We start from the raw sequence: 17,019 nt of genomic DNA, 5'->3' as shown, positions 1-17,019 counted from the left end.
TGAACCATACTATCTCTCCTCTCTACAGTAGTCTTAAGACAGCCTTTCTACAGGAAAGGGTTTTATATTGGCAGACCTCAAATCCTTGAACAAGCTGTACTGTTGAAGACCAAGCTGAACGTAAGGTGTCCTGTCGTCATAAGCCTGTTAATTTTCAGTTTTCTTAGGAACACAGAAAACTCTAGTATTTTGGTCTTGTGCTATCCTCTCAGCCCCCAGTTGCATAACTAAGCCCTTTTACCTCTCACAGCTTGAGTCTGGCCCAGGGATTAGATGGCTGTTTTCCCTTCCTGTTATCTTAGCCTGTTCTTGTTTTCCCACACTGTTAGCTTAGCTCTGCTCAGTCTTTACAACACGGTTCTGTATTACCTTTTTCTGTTGTTTTTTATTAAGAACAAATATGCTTGGTCCCCTGTTTCTGTGTTCATATTATTTATGGAAATTCTGCTATACACAGTCCTACCTGTTGTGTGGAGTCAGTTAAATGTTTGCAATTAAATGTTCACACGTCTGCACAGCAGAACACGTCTGCATGTCTGCTCTCTACTAAATTGAGCTAGATAAGTAATCTCAAACTCAATGCCACTCATTGAACCTTAGCAGGGTTTTATGTTCACACCAATACTTAACCAGTGCATCTGTTTAACATGCATACTGTAAGTCAAGGGTCATCTAAAACTATTATGCAAGCTAAAGGGCTTTGGTTATAGGCCAAGGCTTTATGGGATCTGGAGTACCCTCCCCCCCTCCCCCCCGGCTGTCAAATGCCACTAGCATGGTAGAACATAAGTGCATGCATGTACACAGACAAGCACATACACACACAGTTGTGGGACCTACCCACAGACGGTTATGTATTAGGTTAAATCCTGAGATTATTGCAAGTCACAAAGAGCACTGATCCCAGTTGTTTCCCAGAGGAGCTAACATCTACACTCTCCTCTGCTGTCCAGAGAATGCTGTACACCTAAGTGTGCACACTTGTTTGTCAGAGACAATAACAGGCAAAAGGGCAAGAGGAAGTTCCAGTCATTTTTCACAGCTGTCTGTGAAGGCCAGTTTGCTCAGTTTGTTGTTTCTTGGTTTGGGCTAAACTGAGACAGTTGCCTTTGATGAAGCTCTGCAGTAGATTGTGACGTCTGACAGCGTCTCCTATTGTGTTGGTTACTCAGGAGGCTCAAGAGGCTCAGAGCCGAAGAGGAATGGAGTGAAGGGTCCCCCAGACAGAAGGATGGAGAATGGGGTAAGTTTAAAAAAAATTTGACCATTTGAAATGCCTTCAGCTGCTTTCATTTTCAAGACAAAAAATGTGTTGTTGGTCACTAAAAGAGCACTGTCACTAGACTTACTGTGTGGGTCATAAAACATATACATACATAAACATACATTTTGTGACCTGGTAAGTAATTTCTTTATACTTTACAAAAAGCCAGCTTGATGATTTGCCAAGGAGCACTAATTAATTCAATTCAAAACACCCTACAGTGTATGAATGCTAATTAGAAATTAATCAATGCATCATAATAAGGACATGTTAAGGAATGTTAAGATCATTATTCCCAAACAATATTTTTTCAGTTTCTCTACAACTCATGAAATCGCTTAAAGGGTAATATTGATCCTCTTTTGATGCTTTAGAGCTGCTTATGCTTTGCTAAAAGGCTACCCTTGTAATCTTGTGCTAGACCTGGAATTAATTCCAATAAACTTCCCTCAGCATGTGTAATAAAACTAGAATGAATCAGTGAATAAGCATTCATATGTTCATGTGCTGACTCCCTTCATTGCTCTATTCACCCTTGTCCAGGTGGCGACACCACGGATGGACATGACACTGGCTGAGCTTCAAGGAGATGGCTGCCAGACAGCAGCAGCAGATAGAAGCTCAACAGCAGCTCCTCGCTTCGAAGGTGCATAAAGAGGAAGTGCAAGATGAAAGCAAAGACAGGGACTGGTAGGGTTGGGTGGATGGATACAAGGGGGTGAAGGGGTTAAGTGGTGGAGATGAAAGTGAAAGCCGGAGAAGGAGAGACAACATAATGGAGCAAGATTAAAGAGAGGGTTATGGGAGAAAGCAGGGAGATGGTACACAAAGCAATAGCTACTAAAACAAATCTAGTGCACTTACGGAAATGAAAATACTAGGACAGAGGGGATTTGGAGGTTGTGACAGACAGGTGAGATGAGTTGTGAATGGCTGCAGGTGTTTACAATTCGAGAAGCCTGAGACAGCTGCCTGCCTTGAATTCTCACTGCGTCAGACTCATCTGGTATTTGAAGATGTCTTTCCTCTGGCTTGGATCTTGTTTCTCACTTTGCTCAGGATATAGTGGTGACAGCAAGAAAGATATTTGACAGAGACCAGGTGTCGTATGATTAAATACTTTGGGCGTCCTATTTTTTTGTTTATGCTAAAGCACCTCGAAATGTTTTTATTCTACTGATCCAGGAATATGTTCTGTATTCAGATAACCAAAAAACATAACTTATGTCTTTGTCGTTTCCCTCCTTACATACGTCCTTCAGGCTGTCCTTGATACACTTCAGCATTCAGATCCAAGTGCTGTGTAAGCCTGAGGGTAATATAGCAAGCTAGCGAATGTAAACTCAAGCAGTCATGTACACATGCACACATGTCAGCTAAACAAACAGGACTTACCATGAGCTCACATGGCTTGAACAGTTCCAGACAGAGACTGTTGTGTTCATCTTGGAACCTGTTTGGGAGAGCTCTGTCAGGTTTATAGCTCACTGTGCCATAGGTCACGACTGATGATTGAATTTGAAAGTTTAACAATGCTCCACACAATTTTTTCATAACCCTCATTTAACCAGGCATGTTGACATAAAATGCATTCCTGCTTATAGAAACAGGAACAGGAAGAAATCATACTCTAACAACAACAACAGTCACTCTGCCTGCCCCTAAACATCTAACCAGAGTACATAGTTCAGTACATTGCCTGCGGACACTTGAACAGTAGCTGCTGAAGAAAGCACACCCAGTCATGGATTACTCATAAATGAGAGTAACAGAGAAGTGTTTGTGTAACCATTTGTCTGACCTTTGCCCCTTGCCTCCTCTCTGCTGTCTTTTGTCTGCAGGAGCAGCGGCTGCGCTACTTGAAGCAGCAGGAGCAGCGTCAGCAGCAGCAGGCCTCCGAGCAGGAGAAGCTGCAGCGCCTCCGAGAGAACATCGAGAACCAAGAAACTCGGCTCAAGAAGGTCCGGGCCCTCAAGGGCCAGGTGGAGCAGAAACGCCTCAGCAATGGCAAACTGGGTGAGCTTGCAATTTTGTGAATGGATGCCTGCTCAGAGTTTTGCATTTTGTATTTTTCCTTGCATCTTTTTCTTCTCACCTCCCTGCCTTCATCATTTTCATGCACATTTTCTCCCCTCCTCCTCATCTTCATCTCTCTCCATCTCCAGTGGAAGAGATAGAACAGATGAACAACCTGTTCCAGCAGAAGCAGAGAGAATTGGTAATGGCTGCTTCCAAGGTGGAGGAGCTCAGCCGGCAGCTAGAGTTGCTCAAAAATGGTAAAATGGACAACTTCCATGACAACCAGAGCTCTGTGGCTGAACTTGACCGCCTCTACAAGGAGCTACAGGTGTGAAGAAATAAGATTTACTCAGAAGTTCAGCAGCAAAACAAAATTGAACTCAGAAGACAATATTTGTTGTAAATGAGCATGCATGTAAACTTCTCTATGTCCCCACAGCTGAGAAACAAGCTCAACCAGGATCAAAACTCTAAGTTGCAGCAGCAGAGAGAGAGCCTGAACAAGCGCAACCTGGAGGTGGCTGCCATGGACAAACGGATTAATGAGCTCCGAGATCGGCTGTGGAAGAAGAAGGCAGCACTTCAGCAAAAGGAGAACTTGCCTGTGAGTATTATCAAACCACAACGTCATAAAAACATAAACTGATAAATAAAACCCTCATTTATCAACGTTTATATTTTGTGAAAGGTACTGACATGAGTTTAATAGTTTTTGGGACATTCTCACAATCTGTCAGGACAGTGATATTCATATTTGATGATAAGTGATGAGAATTGTTTTGATCAGAGCTCCCCCTAGTGGCCTTATAATAAAGGCTGTTTTTATCTTTATTTACCTCCCGAAGCCTGAGATGCCGTGGCATTCAGAGTTCACCCATGCCAACGTAAGGATCCTCAAACTTGTTATCCTCTGTGTGGGAAAATCTAGTGACCTCCTCATTTGAAGGGGTCAACTCCTCTCTGTCTTTTTCTATTCTTTGATCTCTCTGTCTGAGATAGCCGGTGGGAAGTGATCATTGTTTTGAACATGTCACAGAGTTGCATTTGATTTAACACTCCCACTTCTTCACTCAGCTGTGTTTTCAGTCCCATTTGGCACAAACAACTCCTGAAGATGAGAGAGGAGTAATGAGTGCAGGCTGACATCACAGACAGGCAGGAATGTCAGGGGAGATGCTATCTTTTCTGGCTGCACTCTCGACAGAAACGGGAAATAACCGGTTTACTTAAGACAAACAGCCATCTTACTAAAAACTCTGCCTTTTCAAAACACATATTGTAATAAAATACATGACAGGATTCAAAACATTTTAGAAATCAACAGGATGGATAATCCACTCTTTGTGTTACTTAAGGTTTTGGCTCAGATCTCTGCCTGGTGTCTCCCTGCTCCTCTGCTCCTCTCTCTCCTCTCCAGGAGTTGTTTTGAACACAGGTTGCCATGGGACTGTACATAAGAGTCAACAGACACGTCTATGAAACAGAGCGAGGAAGAAAAATTAACATGTTCACTGCTTGAAGTTGAATGCTTGTGTGGGAAGAGCAAGGATGTGAGGGCAGCCAAAAAGAAAACAATTGTCCCAACTGGTCGAAGGACGACGTTTTATGTATTCACCTTCCGAAATTACACAAGTCATTTACTCTGTCCTCTATGCCGTTCTCTTAATTGTTTTCCTGATCAGGTCGATTTCCACTCAGATGTGATTAGGGTGTTTCACTGGCCTTCAACATTAACATTTCCTTCTTTCAACCAAATTAATATTCAACCAAATTAACATTCAACAAATTAACTACAAATATTTTTTTTCATCATTTTATGCTTGTTCATAACCTTGTAATGCAAAGTACAAAGCTCTGTGTGTTTAGAAATATTTTTTATGTGTTGTAGATACAAAAATGTGCCTTCTTAGTATGCCACATGCAGTGTATACTAAGCAAATGAAATATACAAGACCTAAAGTGGCCGTAAGTTAGAACATAAATAATAAATGTTATAATGGAGATTAAACATCTGAATCTCTGCTCAAAGCCTTTTAGATAAATGAGCAACTTGCACCCTAATCCAGCTTTAAAGAAGCTCAACTTCTCTTTTGATGTCCTCTTGACATATATAATAAAGTAGGAACAGAACAGAGAAAGTTGTGTGCGTGTGTGGTGTGTGTGTGTGTGGTGTGTGTGTGTGGTGTGTATGATGTGTGTTGTGTGTGTTTTAGACTTGAGGGACTGAATAGGCCCTAGTGAGGAGGTGATTTACCCACACCCTGCCTGGAATCATAATGAGTGGCCCTTTTTCACACCAGCACAAAGACACACTCCATCCAAGCTGCTCTCTCCTCCAACCAAACAGCAAGCGTCTGGCTGACATCACCCAACAAGCACGTATAACCATACTGACTGAGGAGAGGTAGTGTGAGAGCTGCCAGCCTAGAGTCATCCTGCACCGTCTTAGTCACATAGATCAGGAGACACTTAGAAAAGGCTAATATCAGATTGGGAAAAAAGGGGATTATCTGGTATTTTGAACTGCTGTTGCATGTTTGTGCTTTTGTTTTCTCAAGAATGGCTATCCTGGTAAAGAGAGGGCTTCAAAAGACACTCATCTTCAGGTAATTAATCTAGTATTGGAGCTGAACATATGTCTCTTTTCTTTCTGATTTCCCAATTCCATCAGTTTTGTTTTTTGCTTCAGAACCTTGATGGGCGAAATGAGCTATGTTCTTCTTGTTTTGAAAGGACAACAAAAGACAGTTTAAGTACTTAATGCAAAGTTTGAAGTGAAAGTTAATGAGTCTGTTTGTTGGGTTTGGAGAGTACAAAGGCATTAGGCATTTCACAAAGGCATTTCCACTATAACATTACGAGTTCTATAATTAAACCTCTAATTAAGATGCACAAATAAGGAGGTTGTCTTTTTACATCACCTCTAAGGTGGAGATCCCACATATCTCCTAGATGTTGTAAATTAAAACTGCATGATGCTCCATTGCCACAATATAAAAAGCTATGCTATTAAAATGAGAGGGTTTGAATATTTGATCACTCTTTACTCAGTAACTGTAATCCATTTGTTTTTTCACATAATACAGCAGTTCAGTAGTAACTAAACAGACTGATTCCTAAGAAAACTAAATAGCAGTGGGAGAATTTTCAAGGCAGGGCTCAGAGAGTTGGCGATGTTAGTCTGTCATTACAATATTTTGGTCCAGTTAGTTAAATTTTGTTGGGTGGATTGCCAATTTGTAGCATTTATAGACATTTATGGTCTTCAGAGATTGAATCCAAATTACTTTGATCCCCTGGCCTGTCATCAAGCCCCACTGGCAGGTCTAAATCTGCAGTTCTGGACGCAGTGGACGCAACTCTCATGTGTCTCACTATAATGACCATTCTACTAGCACCACCTACAGGTCAGAAAAAAGAAGAAGAATAATCTTTGAAGGCCTTCCACGCTTTCCAGAATTTATTTGAGAGGCAACATGGCCCAGTCTGGTGCCAACCTGAGCCAAAGTTTACACTTTTGCCTCTGTAGTGGCAAGGATCTAAGAATATTAAAGTTGTCTCACCATTTTTTATTCATCATATAATTTTTTTTGTAGACCTGCTTTAGACTTAGAGTTGTTAATTACTGCCTCAATAGTAACTATAATTTTAGCATACTTTTTATGACTCATATCAATCCCAACAGTTACTAGTATGATTACCAAAACATCACATGGAGTTTTGTTTGCCATTTTGTCATCTATATGCTTATGTGTCCTACTGTAATACAAGATGTTTTAAATTACTGTCACTGACCTTTTTCACTCTGACAGTCTCCTCTGTTTTTTTTTTCTCTCTCCCTTCTTTTACTGTACAGCAGCCCTCTGATGGCCAAGCCGGACAGCAGTCAGGTCCATCTCGTGTGGCAGCGGTTGGCCCATATATCCAGTCGTCCACCATGCCCCGGGGCCCAGTGAGACATGACCTGCTTATAAAACCCGCCTACCCAGACGGCACTGCCACCCTACCAGCCCACGACCCACAGAGCAAGGCCGGTGCAGGTGAGCAACCAGAGATAACACACTGTCTGAAACCTTTCACCTCTTAACTCAATCCTTTTCCTTCCTCACCGTGACTCAGATCTCTGCTGGGGCCGACTTGGCAGCAGGGCTTACCCCTGTCCCTTCTGTCATTTTACATATAATTGAGTCAGCTAAATTTGGCAATTGCTGAGTTAGCAACAGCTCACTCAGCAGCAGAAAGCTGAAGGTGAAACTTGAATTATCAGATTTAAGGAAACTGATAGCAGAATCTACAAGGAATCCTCAACTGCTGTTCACTGTGTTTTTTGTTTATGTCATCATGGAACTGGGCATGTTTTATTTATTTATTTATTTTTTTAAACTGAAATGTGACAAGACTATCCTGCCTCCAGCAGGAGCAGAGGAGTGTGGGACACCTGCTGATTGCGATGTCACTCTGAGCTCAGAAGGTAGCTAGTTACCTCCTGGATGGTGTGTTGTGACCTAGTATTACTGAGCTTGGACATCACAATCTTTTTTTTCCACTCTCTGTTGAACTGTTGATATGTTTTGCAGTGAGTGAACCAGTTTTCGAGCCAGTGTTTTTATTGCAATGGTGTGTGTTTCTTTGTGCCATTCTTCCTATCAGGTCTCACTACACTAGTTGCAGGTGTGTGTAAGAGGTTACTTATGCACAGGCAAATTAGCAGAGATTTCAAATTAATGCCTACTGTAATAACTAGACCATAAGGAAGGATGAACATTGTATAGTCCTTTCTCACCTTTCACCATTCAGTGGTGGCCCTATACTGCTTGGTTCATATTCATAGTCAGCATCTAGTATCTTATAATTAAAACAATTCACTGGTGATTGCGTAATTTTTCAGAAGGTCACTCTTTATGTGAGCTAATACTGATCCTGATTTGAAACCTGAAAAAGACAGTGAGGCATACCTGATTTTAAGATAAAATTCAGAATAATGATACGGAGTAATCTGTTGTTGCACCAGAACGTCTCCCACAAACTGCAGTTGCATGTGTGCACTGTAATGGAGGGGAAGGAAGTCTGACCAGAGCGACATATCCCATTTAAGGATGTTCTTTGTGCCATCCTGTATACAGTAATTCTTTCTCACGCTCTCCATCTCTGACTCGCTCTCTTAGCCCTAACTCTGTCCCCCAGTGGATGATGGGCCAGCAGTGCGCTATGTGTTATTAAAAATGAATGATCTGACACCAAAATTAGTCATTACAAAACAATAGCAGAAGGGATTTCCCTCCCTTGTTCCCTCTCTCATCTCTTCATCAGCCCATGTTTTTTTCTATTTAAAGCAGTCCAGCATACAGGAAGTAAAAGTAACAGGTTTTTCCCAGTCTGTCATGATGTTGCACGCAATTATTTCTGCATGCTGAGTTGATTTGCAGTATGGAAAGAAGAGAGATAGGGATGGGCGGGGACGCTGAGGAATCTGCTCTTAGTGTACACCCACTCCCAGTTTCCCCATAGCAGGAACGTTGTGCATAGTACCAGGCAGGCTCCTGAATGTGAGTGGCATCTGAGTGCTGCTGCGTGGCCCCTCAGGGGGCCCCCTGATTGGGCCCAGCCAACAGCTCGTCCAGAGTGAAGGGAGATCTGGAGCTCTAAGGCTACTTTGTTTTTCTTGTCTTTCAAATGCATCTTCCTCAGAAGCCATGTTCTTGCTTAAGCCTCTGAAAGAGCTGCGGGCTAAGAGAAAAGGTACACACTTGTGTTTTTGCGTGTGTGCGTGTGTGTTTCTCAGTGCCTTTGTTTCGACGTGTTTGTTTTTCATGAGAGTTATCCTCACTGAAAAAGTTGAATTGATTAGATATTTCTAGCATTTCTTTGCTGGGTCTTTTGTCCTTATTGCTTGTGTTGCTGCTGTTTGTTAAAGTGTTTATTAAGCTTTCTCCTCAGTTCTTTTTCTGTCGCTCTAAATGGGTCAGTTGGAACAAACACATAACCTTCAGTGAACTGAGTGTGGATTCTGACCAACCCAGTCAGGTCTCATTCGTGTTTGTTGGTGTATTTGTACAGCACCTCTTGAGAGGGAACATTTAACTACAGTCTGCAAGCACTGCGATGGAAATAATTATGTTTTTCATCTTTGATGTGATGCTAATTTTGCTAGTTGCAAGAGCCTCATGTGTCTGTGGCTCATCTGACCTTGGATGTCTGTGGACATGCATGGCCACTGCCTGGGTCTTAGTTAGTCAACCAAAAAAAACTGACAATGAGCAAACAATGTGGCAAAATACTACTAAATTCACAGCTCTTTATCAAAATGCCATGATTTTTTGCTCTGTGTGATTGTAAAGCACACAGCTCTGTGAAAGTTGTGTCTATATGGCTAGATAGTCTCCACTAGATTACATGTATATTGGTGCTTTGTTCCTTTATCTCTACGTAAAATCCTCTTTCTTTTTGTCCCCCCTTTTTCACTACCTCCTCTCCTGCCGGTCTCCCAGGCCTTCAGCCATCCACGCTGGCAGACTGGGCCTCTTCAGGTCCTGAATCCAACACCAACGGTCATGGTCCTGCTTCCACACTGCCACGAATGTCCTCTCACTCCAACTCTAACGCAGAACAAGGTAAGAGACATACACACATGCAAAACACTATATGCACATAGAGTATTTCCACATAAACAACACTGCAATCCCTTCAGTCCCTTTCTAGAAAACAGTTACTGTTTATAAGGCAGAACAAAAGCTTTCAAAGGGGCTTTTGTTCTGTCTTTTTATAGAATCACACTGTGTCTGAACATGAGATGAAACTGATTACTTCCTCTATATGTGGTCTGTGGATAGATGAGACAGAGCTGAAGAGGGACAGGAAGGTACGTCCATTTTCCATGTTTGAGCCAACAGAGGTTCCCACCACCTCCCTGCGCAAAAACCAGAGCAGTGATGACCTGGTCAGGGATGCTCAGGTGAGAAGGAACAAAAACACACTTTCATGCTTTACATTCTCATAGGACTGAATCACTAGTCAGATTAGTTTATTACTAGAGAAATACACGTCAGCATTTAATTTGTTATCTCTCTCTCCTCTCATCTCATCTCTCCAGTCTGCACCCAAGGCTCCAGTCAAGGTGCCTCCTCCAGTTCCCACCAAACCGAAAGGCCCTGGTGTTATGCCCTATGGCAAACCAGGCTTCAACACAGGCACCTTCCCTAAAGCCAAGCCCCACAGCCAGCAGCCCCAGGCTGCACAGAGCCGCGGCCCCCTCACACCCTCACAGAGCCAGACACTCCCTCTACCCTCTAAGCAGGACACTCCACCCGCAGCCGCGGTACGGCCCTTCACCCCAGAGCTGCCCTCCTCCAAAGACGCCAGCCTGAGTAAGCCCCAGACTGTTGCGGCCAGCTCCATATACTCCATGTACACACAGCAATCTGGCTCAAACAAACCCTTCCAGCCTGGTGTTCAGGGTGCTCTCAACAGGGCCCAAAACCGCCCCAACGGATTTGTCAGTGGTAAGAATATACACTTGTAACTTCTTAAATTTAGTGTTTAAAACCGTGTTGTTATAGGAACCCAGATAAATGTGATCATTCTCCTTTGGGTTCCAGATAACATACTCAGTAGTAGTAGTCTGTTTTCTCTATTTGTGCTTTATGTGTAAGGTTACTGTTTTATCTAACCTTACATCTGAGAGGGTCCTGTGTCACAACAAGCTTAAATCTGAGGAATATGCTTGAGTAAAAAAAAAAATCTAACAATCTAAACACAAGACTCAAGATCTAAGCAAGAGTAGAAGAGAGAAGTATGTTGTGTCACTTAAGATACATTCACTGTAAGGTAAATCTGCCCTGCTGCTATTTTCTTCAGCACACTGAACAAGAAAATATTCACACGCCACTGACCAGAGGAGCAGCTAGAGAGGCTAAGCCATCTGTTACATCTTCCCTTTACAAACATGGTCACAGGCAACCATACCTGCTGCCTCTGATTGGAACTGTCAAAATGAATAAATTATTATCCAGCCCCAAGTCTCTTCTGAGGATTTTCTTACAATGCATGCTAGCTTTATAAGATGAATTTTGTGAATGTACTTAAGGAAAATAGGAGAAAACAGATAAACCATTGAAAGGCCACTCTCTCTGATCTCTGTAGACACTGTCATCTTAAAAGTTGTTTACCATCTTTATTTCTAGTGTACGGTAAACCAGTGATCCCCAGTGGAGGCTCCCAACATCCAGAGAACCCTTACCTGGAACGCCGATCCCCTGCACCAGACACGGAGGTTGACCACAATGGATCGAATAATGTGGGTCCCAGCTCATCTGAGGGCCCCCAACCAGAAACAGAGCGTATCCCCCGGCCCCTCAGCCCCACCAAGCTGCTTCCCTTCATTTCCAACCCCTACAGACACCAGAGTGAAGGTGACCTGGAAGCCCTGAGGAAGAAGCTCTACAATGCCCCGAGGCCCCTGAAGAAACGTAGCTCCATCACTGAACCTGAGGGTCCCGCAGGGCCCAACATTCAGAAACTCCTCTATCAAAAGACCACGCTGGCAGCTATGGAGACCACTGTGACTACACCAACCACTCCCACCTATGCTGGTGAAGCAGAGAAGGCAGCAGAGGGATCTGTGGGGCCGCACACTCCAAGCCCTCTGAGTGCTGCAGAGAGCCATCCATCAGAGGCAGGACACGCTCTGGAGGGAGGACAGCACCCGTCTCACATCCCAGGTGCCTCTGTTCCAGCCCCTGTTGAACAGACCAAACCACCTTCAACCACCTCAGAGAGCGAGGACATTATTCCCCCACCTCCACCATCCCATCCAGCCCCCAGGCCAGATGATGCTCTTTTCCCACCACTACCCCCTGCTGGCTTGGAGGACACAATGCCCAACCTGCCCCCTCCGCCTCCAGAGGGCTTCCTGGAAGAGTTCCCCCCATACCCGCCGCCTCCGTACCCCAGTGGAGCAGAGCAAGACAGTTTGGGGGAGGACACCTTCAACATGAAGGCACCTGAGGTCACTGGCCAGGTCACTCTGCCACCGGTATGAATCACAATGCACAATCACAGTTATAACGTGGCTCTCACTTGTCTCGTTTGTTGTTGAATGATACGATGGATCTTGATCACCATAATCCTGTATAGATTACCCTTGTTTGCTCTATGGTGCACGTATTCTTAAAACCTCTCATGTTAGCACCATAGGAGCCGGTCATGGGTTACAGTTAGTTCTACTTTCCAACAGCAGTGACCTGGTCTGATGTTATATAACTAAATGATCCCTATCAAGTACTGCTATTGTTTCTGAGTGACAAAATGGGCTGTAATTCTGCTTACACTAAGCGGATAGCCAACCTACTTTCCCCCATTTACTTAGGGGCATTCTGTGTTGAAAAGAAACACCAGTTTACATTTTCTTGCTGCTAGGGTCTTAGTGTAACTCCTTAAGCGGTTTTTACAGTGAGGTAGCAAGTTTTTACCCCAAAAGGGCAAACCATTGAGATTTCAGTGTCATGACCCATTTCCCCCCCCCCCCCCCCCGATTCCCATTTAAGACCCATTTAAAAACTGAAGAAAGCATTTTTTTTACCTCACTGGAGGGTACTTGTTCCTAATCAGGTTGCATAATCGTGGTTTTAGAGAAATGCACTTGTATCTTACAGCCTGTGCTGATAAACTGTATTAGCAATGCACTAAGAGCTGGAAAATCAAGTCCCTCCTCTGCTCTCAGTCTAGGCTGAACACAACAGAGGGTGGACGCTTCCACCTCAGCAGGACAGACCTCAAGATGAGACTCTAGCAGTCTCACATCTCAGATTACTGTTTTTATTTCTTTTATGTTGTAATGGCTATTTAAGATCATTTGTGTGATTCACAATTATGACTGTGTGTTTAGGGAAAGAGGACCAACTTGCGCAAGCCTGGCTCTGAACGCATCGATCACAGCATGAGAGTGAAGTTCAATCCGCTGGCTCTGCTGCTGGACTCTTCTCTGGAGGGAGAGTTTGACCTTGTCCAGAGAATCATCTATGAAGTAAGAAATGTGGTTTCTTTAGCATCTTTTTCTGCTGTTTATAAGTCACCACTGTATCATAGACATTTAGATTCAATTATGTAACTGTAATTGAACGCTAAAATCTGTCCCGTAATTTCTCACTCACAGGTTGAGGACCCTAGTCAGCCCAATGATGAAGGCATCACAGCTCTACACAACGCTGTCTGTGCTGGACATACAGAGATCGTCAAGTTTCTGGTTCAGTTTGGTGTCAACGTCAATGCTGCTGACAGTGACGGCTGGTGAGTTAAATTTTTTTCTGACGTGGTTCTTAATGGATTCTCTGATGATGCAATGAACAATGAATGGTTATTATTAATCTAAATGTTAGATTTTTTTCACATCAGACCTGGATAACTGCTGAACATTATCCTGCAGTATGAGCAAGTTAACAGCAGAAACCTGAATGTAGCGTACTTATCTGACCGAAATCACCAAAATTCAAAAAGTGGCTTTCATTGTATTTCTAATATCCCCAGTTTTACTCAGTTTTTTTTCTTATTCACCCCCTAACATAGGACGCCTCTTCACTGTGCTGCATCCTGCAACAATGTGCAAGTGTGCAAGTTCCTGGTGGAGTCTGGCGCCGCAGTATTTGCTATGACTTACAGCGATATGCAGACCGCAGCTGATAAATGTGAAGAGATGGAGGAGGGCTATACCCAGTGCTCTCAGTTCCTCTATGGTCAGTGAGAGCTGCTTTTATTGATTTTGCATGTGTCCCTTTTCATTTTATTGTGTTTGTGTTTTCTTTACAAAAACTCACTATACTTGCTATCTTTTTGTGCTGATTAGTTTCCATATTATTTTAAATCTGTCCAAACTCAGGTGTGCAAGAGAAGATGGGCATCATGAACAGGGGTGTGGTCTATGGTCTGTGGGACTATGCTGGTGAAAACCCTGATGAACTGTCGTTCCGCGAGGGAGACTGCATGACCATCATCCGCAGAGAAGACGAGGAAGAGATCGAATGGTGGTGGGCACGCATGGGCGACACTGAGGGATACATTCCCCGCAACCTCTTAGGGGTGAGTCATGAGTCAGTGAAAGTAATAATTTTAAAAAGGGTGTTTATTTTATGCAGAAGCATTTATCTACAGTTGCAATGTTGACACGTCTTCTTGTTGTACCCAACAGCTCTACCCCAGAATAAAGCCAAGACAGAGGACCCTGGCTTAAAACACAAAGACACATTCCAGTCTGCGAGAACTCTCCAAAACACAGACACACACACACACACACATCACACACACAGGCTTTAACAGACTGGAAAAGAGAAGGACACTGCTGAAATGAAGAGACAAGGACAGACCAAACATTATGAAGGATCAACTATAAACTCTTTCTGGCACTTTTCTGTATCAACAGAGGGACTCCCTCACTTATTTTTCCAGGCCACACTGTGTACTTTGTATGTAAGACACTAATGGCATTGTTTTCATTTATTCCATTGTTTTTGTTGCTTTTGTAATTAGTGTCTGAACTACTATTTCTAAAATGACAGAAACTCAAATGTTGGGTTGTAAATGGAACAAGCAGTATTTTTATTGCTAGGAAGTAATTTTTACACTTTTGAACAGTCTTTTAAAACTTGCTTTCTGGACTATTTGTTATTTTCTAACATATTTGAGGCTCTACGTTGCATGAGGTGAATGAATGGATGATGATGATGATGATGATGATGATGTTTTGGAAATGCTGTTACCATGACAATCTTTTGGGAGGCTCATTTCTCATCATCTATGCTGAGTGACTGTGCCTCCGTATAACTGCACTGGAGGTGTAAAGTTTCAGCTGTGACCACCACTGTTCTAGCTAAACAAATAGAAAATGAGATGATTGGTGGAAAAACGGTGCTGAAGCTATTGATTGATCTATTGCTGTTCATTCTGTGGTCTATGATACCCAGAAATCCAGTCTACTCTCCTGCAATTGGCACATGGTTGAGTTGCCATAGATACTGTGGATACATGTGTTTCTGTCACACAAACTAGTGAATTGTTACTGTAGCAATGATATTGTTATTAAAATGGAAAACTCTGAAACTCTTAAGAAGCCCTTTGACTAAGGGAGATGTCATGCAGTATGAATTTTAATATTTTATTACAGCCATTCCATGACAATACAGAAACCATTTTGTAGTGCTCACTAAGAAACAACACATGATATTATAAAGTTAGAGAACAATTTCTGAGTCAAGTCATGTCTTAAAGGCGAAAAAACAGAAATAAAAAATGGAACTCACATTCCCAGATGTTCCCAAAACTCATCACATATCTCTGTCAATGCAAATGTATTTATTTTTGTTACTTTTTTCTTTAGCCCTTTTGTCAGAAATATAACCACAAATGTACTGTAGAATTTCAAACATTTACAATAAAAGACTTTCTACTAAGTTTATACAGTTTTCTTGTTACTGACCATAAATGCATATCATTGTCATAAAGGCCAGTTATTGCTAGATTTATCAACATTTGCCTTTGCTGTCCTCTGCTGGACAGAAGGTGAAGCTTTCACCTTCCACAGCAAGAATTCAAAAATGCAACGAGTCTGTAGAGGAAGCAGGTTATGGTGTTATTTGTCAGTGATGCATATATAAAACCTGATTTGAGCAAGCATGAAAAACAATACATGATCATATTTTTTAGTACCACTCTACTGTAGAACACACTGAGCCCTCTGTTTGTGCTATAACTTTGAAAGAATAATTTTATTTCTTGACAAAGTTTTTGAGGCTAAATTAATCTGATAAATAAACCTGTAACTCAGTACTGTTTGTGGAGCTGAATGGATTGGTGATGTTGTGTAGATAAAATACAGAAAAGTAAACAGGGAAATGGCACAGGACCACCAAAATCTGTAGGGTTCTTCATTCATTGTACAAAATGTCATGGCAATGGCATAATAGAGATATTTTAGCTGTTTGCCATCCATACTTGTATAATGTTCACAAATGATCACTATCCTAGGTTGTGTTGTATAAACTTTCTCAAATAACACACCCTATGTTTACATCTAGATACACGTATAAGAAAAAAAACAAAAACATTAATGACTAGAATTTTAATTGACTGGTTTGAAGTCCTGCTGCATGCTGAGTTTGGTGTGCAGGTCTCTGTATCAGCACAGCGGGCAGAGTGAAACAGTTCACAGTCCTGGATTCTCTATCGTTATTATTAGCTGCGACACACGGGGGGGAAAAACAGAAGTGCTGCATCTTGTGATGTAACTGGTATATCCACAACATACTCTACGACCACATATGAACTAACCGCTCCACCCCTTCTTCAGGTACCACTGTTGCTATGGTAACCAGCGGCAGTGACGCTCCTTTCTCCATTAGCTCCAGTGAAGTTCATCGCTTGTGTCCCTTTGTGAGTTCTGTGGGGTTAATGGAGCTGAATGTTCAAGACACAGCCCCTGTGCTGCACAAATCCCTTGCTAAATTGCTATAAGGAGTATATAATTTAATAAAATGCTGAATTTAACATCAATACTACCCAATGAACGTGACTAACTGCATACATAATTGATGCATACATTCATAATGAATTAAAAGTTCTGTATAAATGAGAGAAACAGTCATACTGTATGAGAAAAGACAGATAGCTGCTGTTGTGTACCTTCAGCAGTCAGAGCTCTCGCTGATCTTTGCTGCACACCAGCACCAGCCCTTGTTTTTCTGAGTGGTGTC

General features: G+C 42.5%; 1 protein-coding gene across 1 annotated transcript; it reads left to right on the top strand.

Moving 5' to 3' along the window:
- The first annotated feature begins 1,807 nt into the window (after window positions 1-1,807).
- On the top strand, window positions 1,808-15,725 carry tp53bp2a (tumor protein p53 binding protein, 2a). The gene is given in 15 exon segments (XM_018671883.2): window positions 1,808-1,849; window positions 1,851-1,910; window positions 3,106-3,280; window positions 3,430-3,611; window positions 3,723-3,887; window positions 7,140-7,323; window positions 9,772-9,894; window positions 10,114-10,235; window positions 10,374-10,782; window positions 11,464-12,314; window positions 13,167-13,304; window positions 13,434-13,567; window positions 13,844-14,010; window positions 14,154-14,353; window positions 14,463-15,725. Coding segments are annotated over 15 exon segments (2,979 nt in total). The 5' UTR covers window positions 1,808-1,822; the 3' UTR covers window positions 14,505-15,725.
- The last annotated feature ends 1,294 nt before the right edge of the window (window positions 15,726-17,019 follow it).

This window comes from Lates calcarifer, linkage group LG16_LG22 (genome assembly GCF_001640805.2).
Source record: "Lates calcarifer isolate ASB-BC8 linkage group LG16_LG22, TLL_Latcal_v3, whole genome shotgun sequence".
Lineage (NCBI taxonomy): Eukaryota > Metazoa > Chordata > Actinopteri > Centropomidae > Lates > Lates calcarifer.
This window is presented reverse-complemented; position numbering and strand designations above follow the sequence as displayed.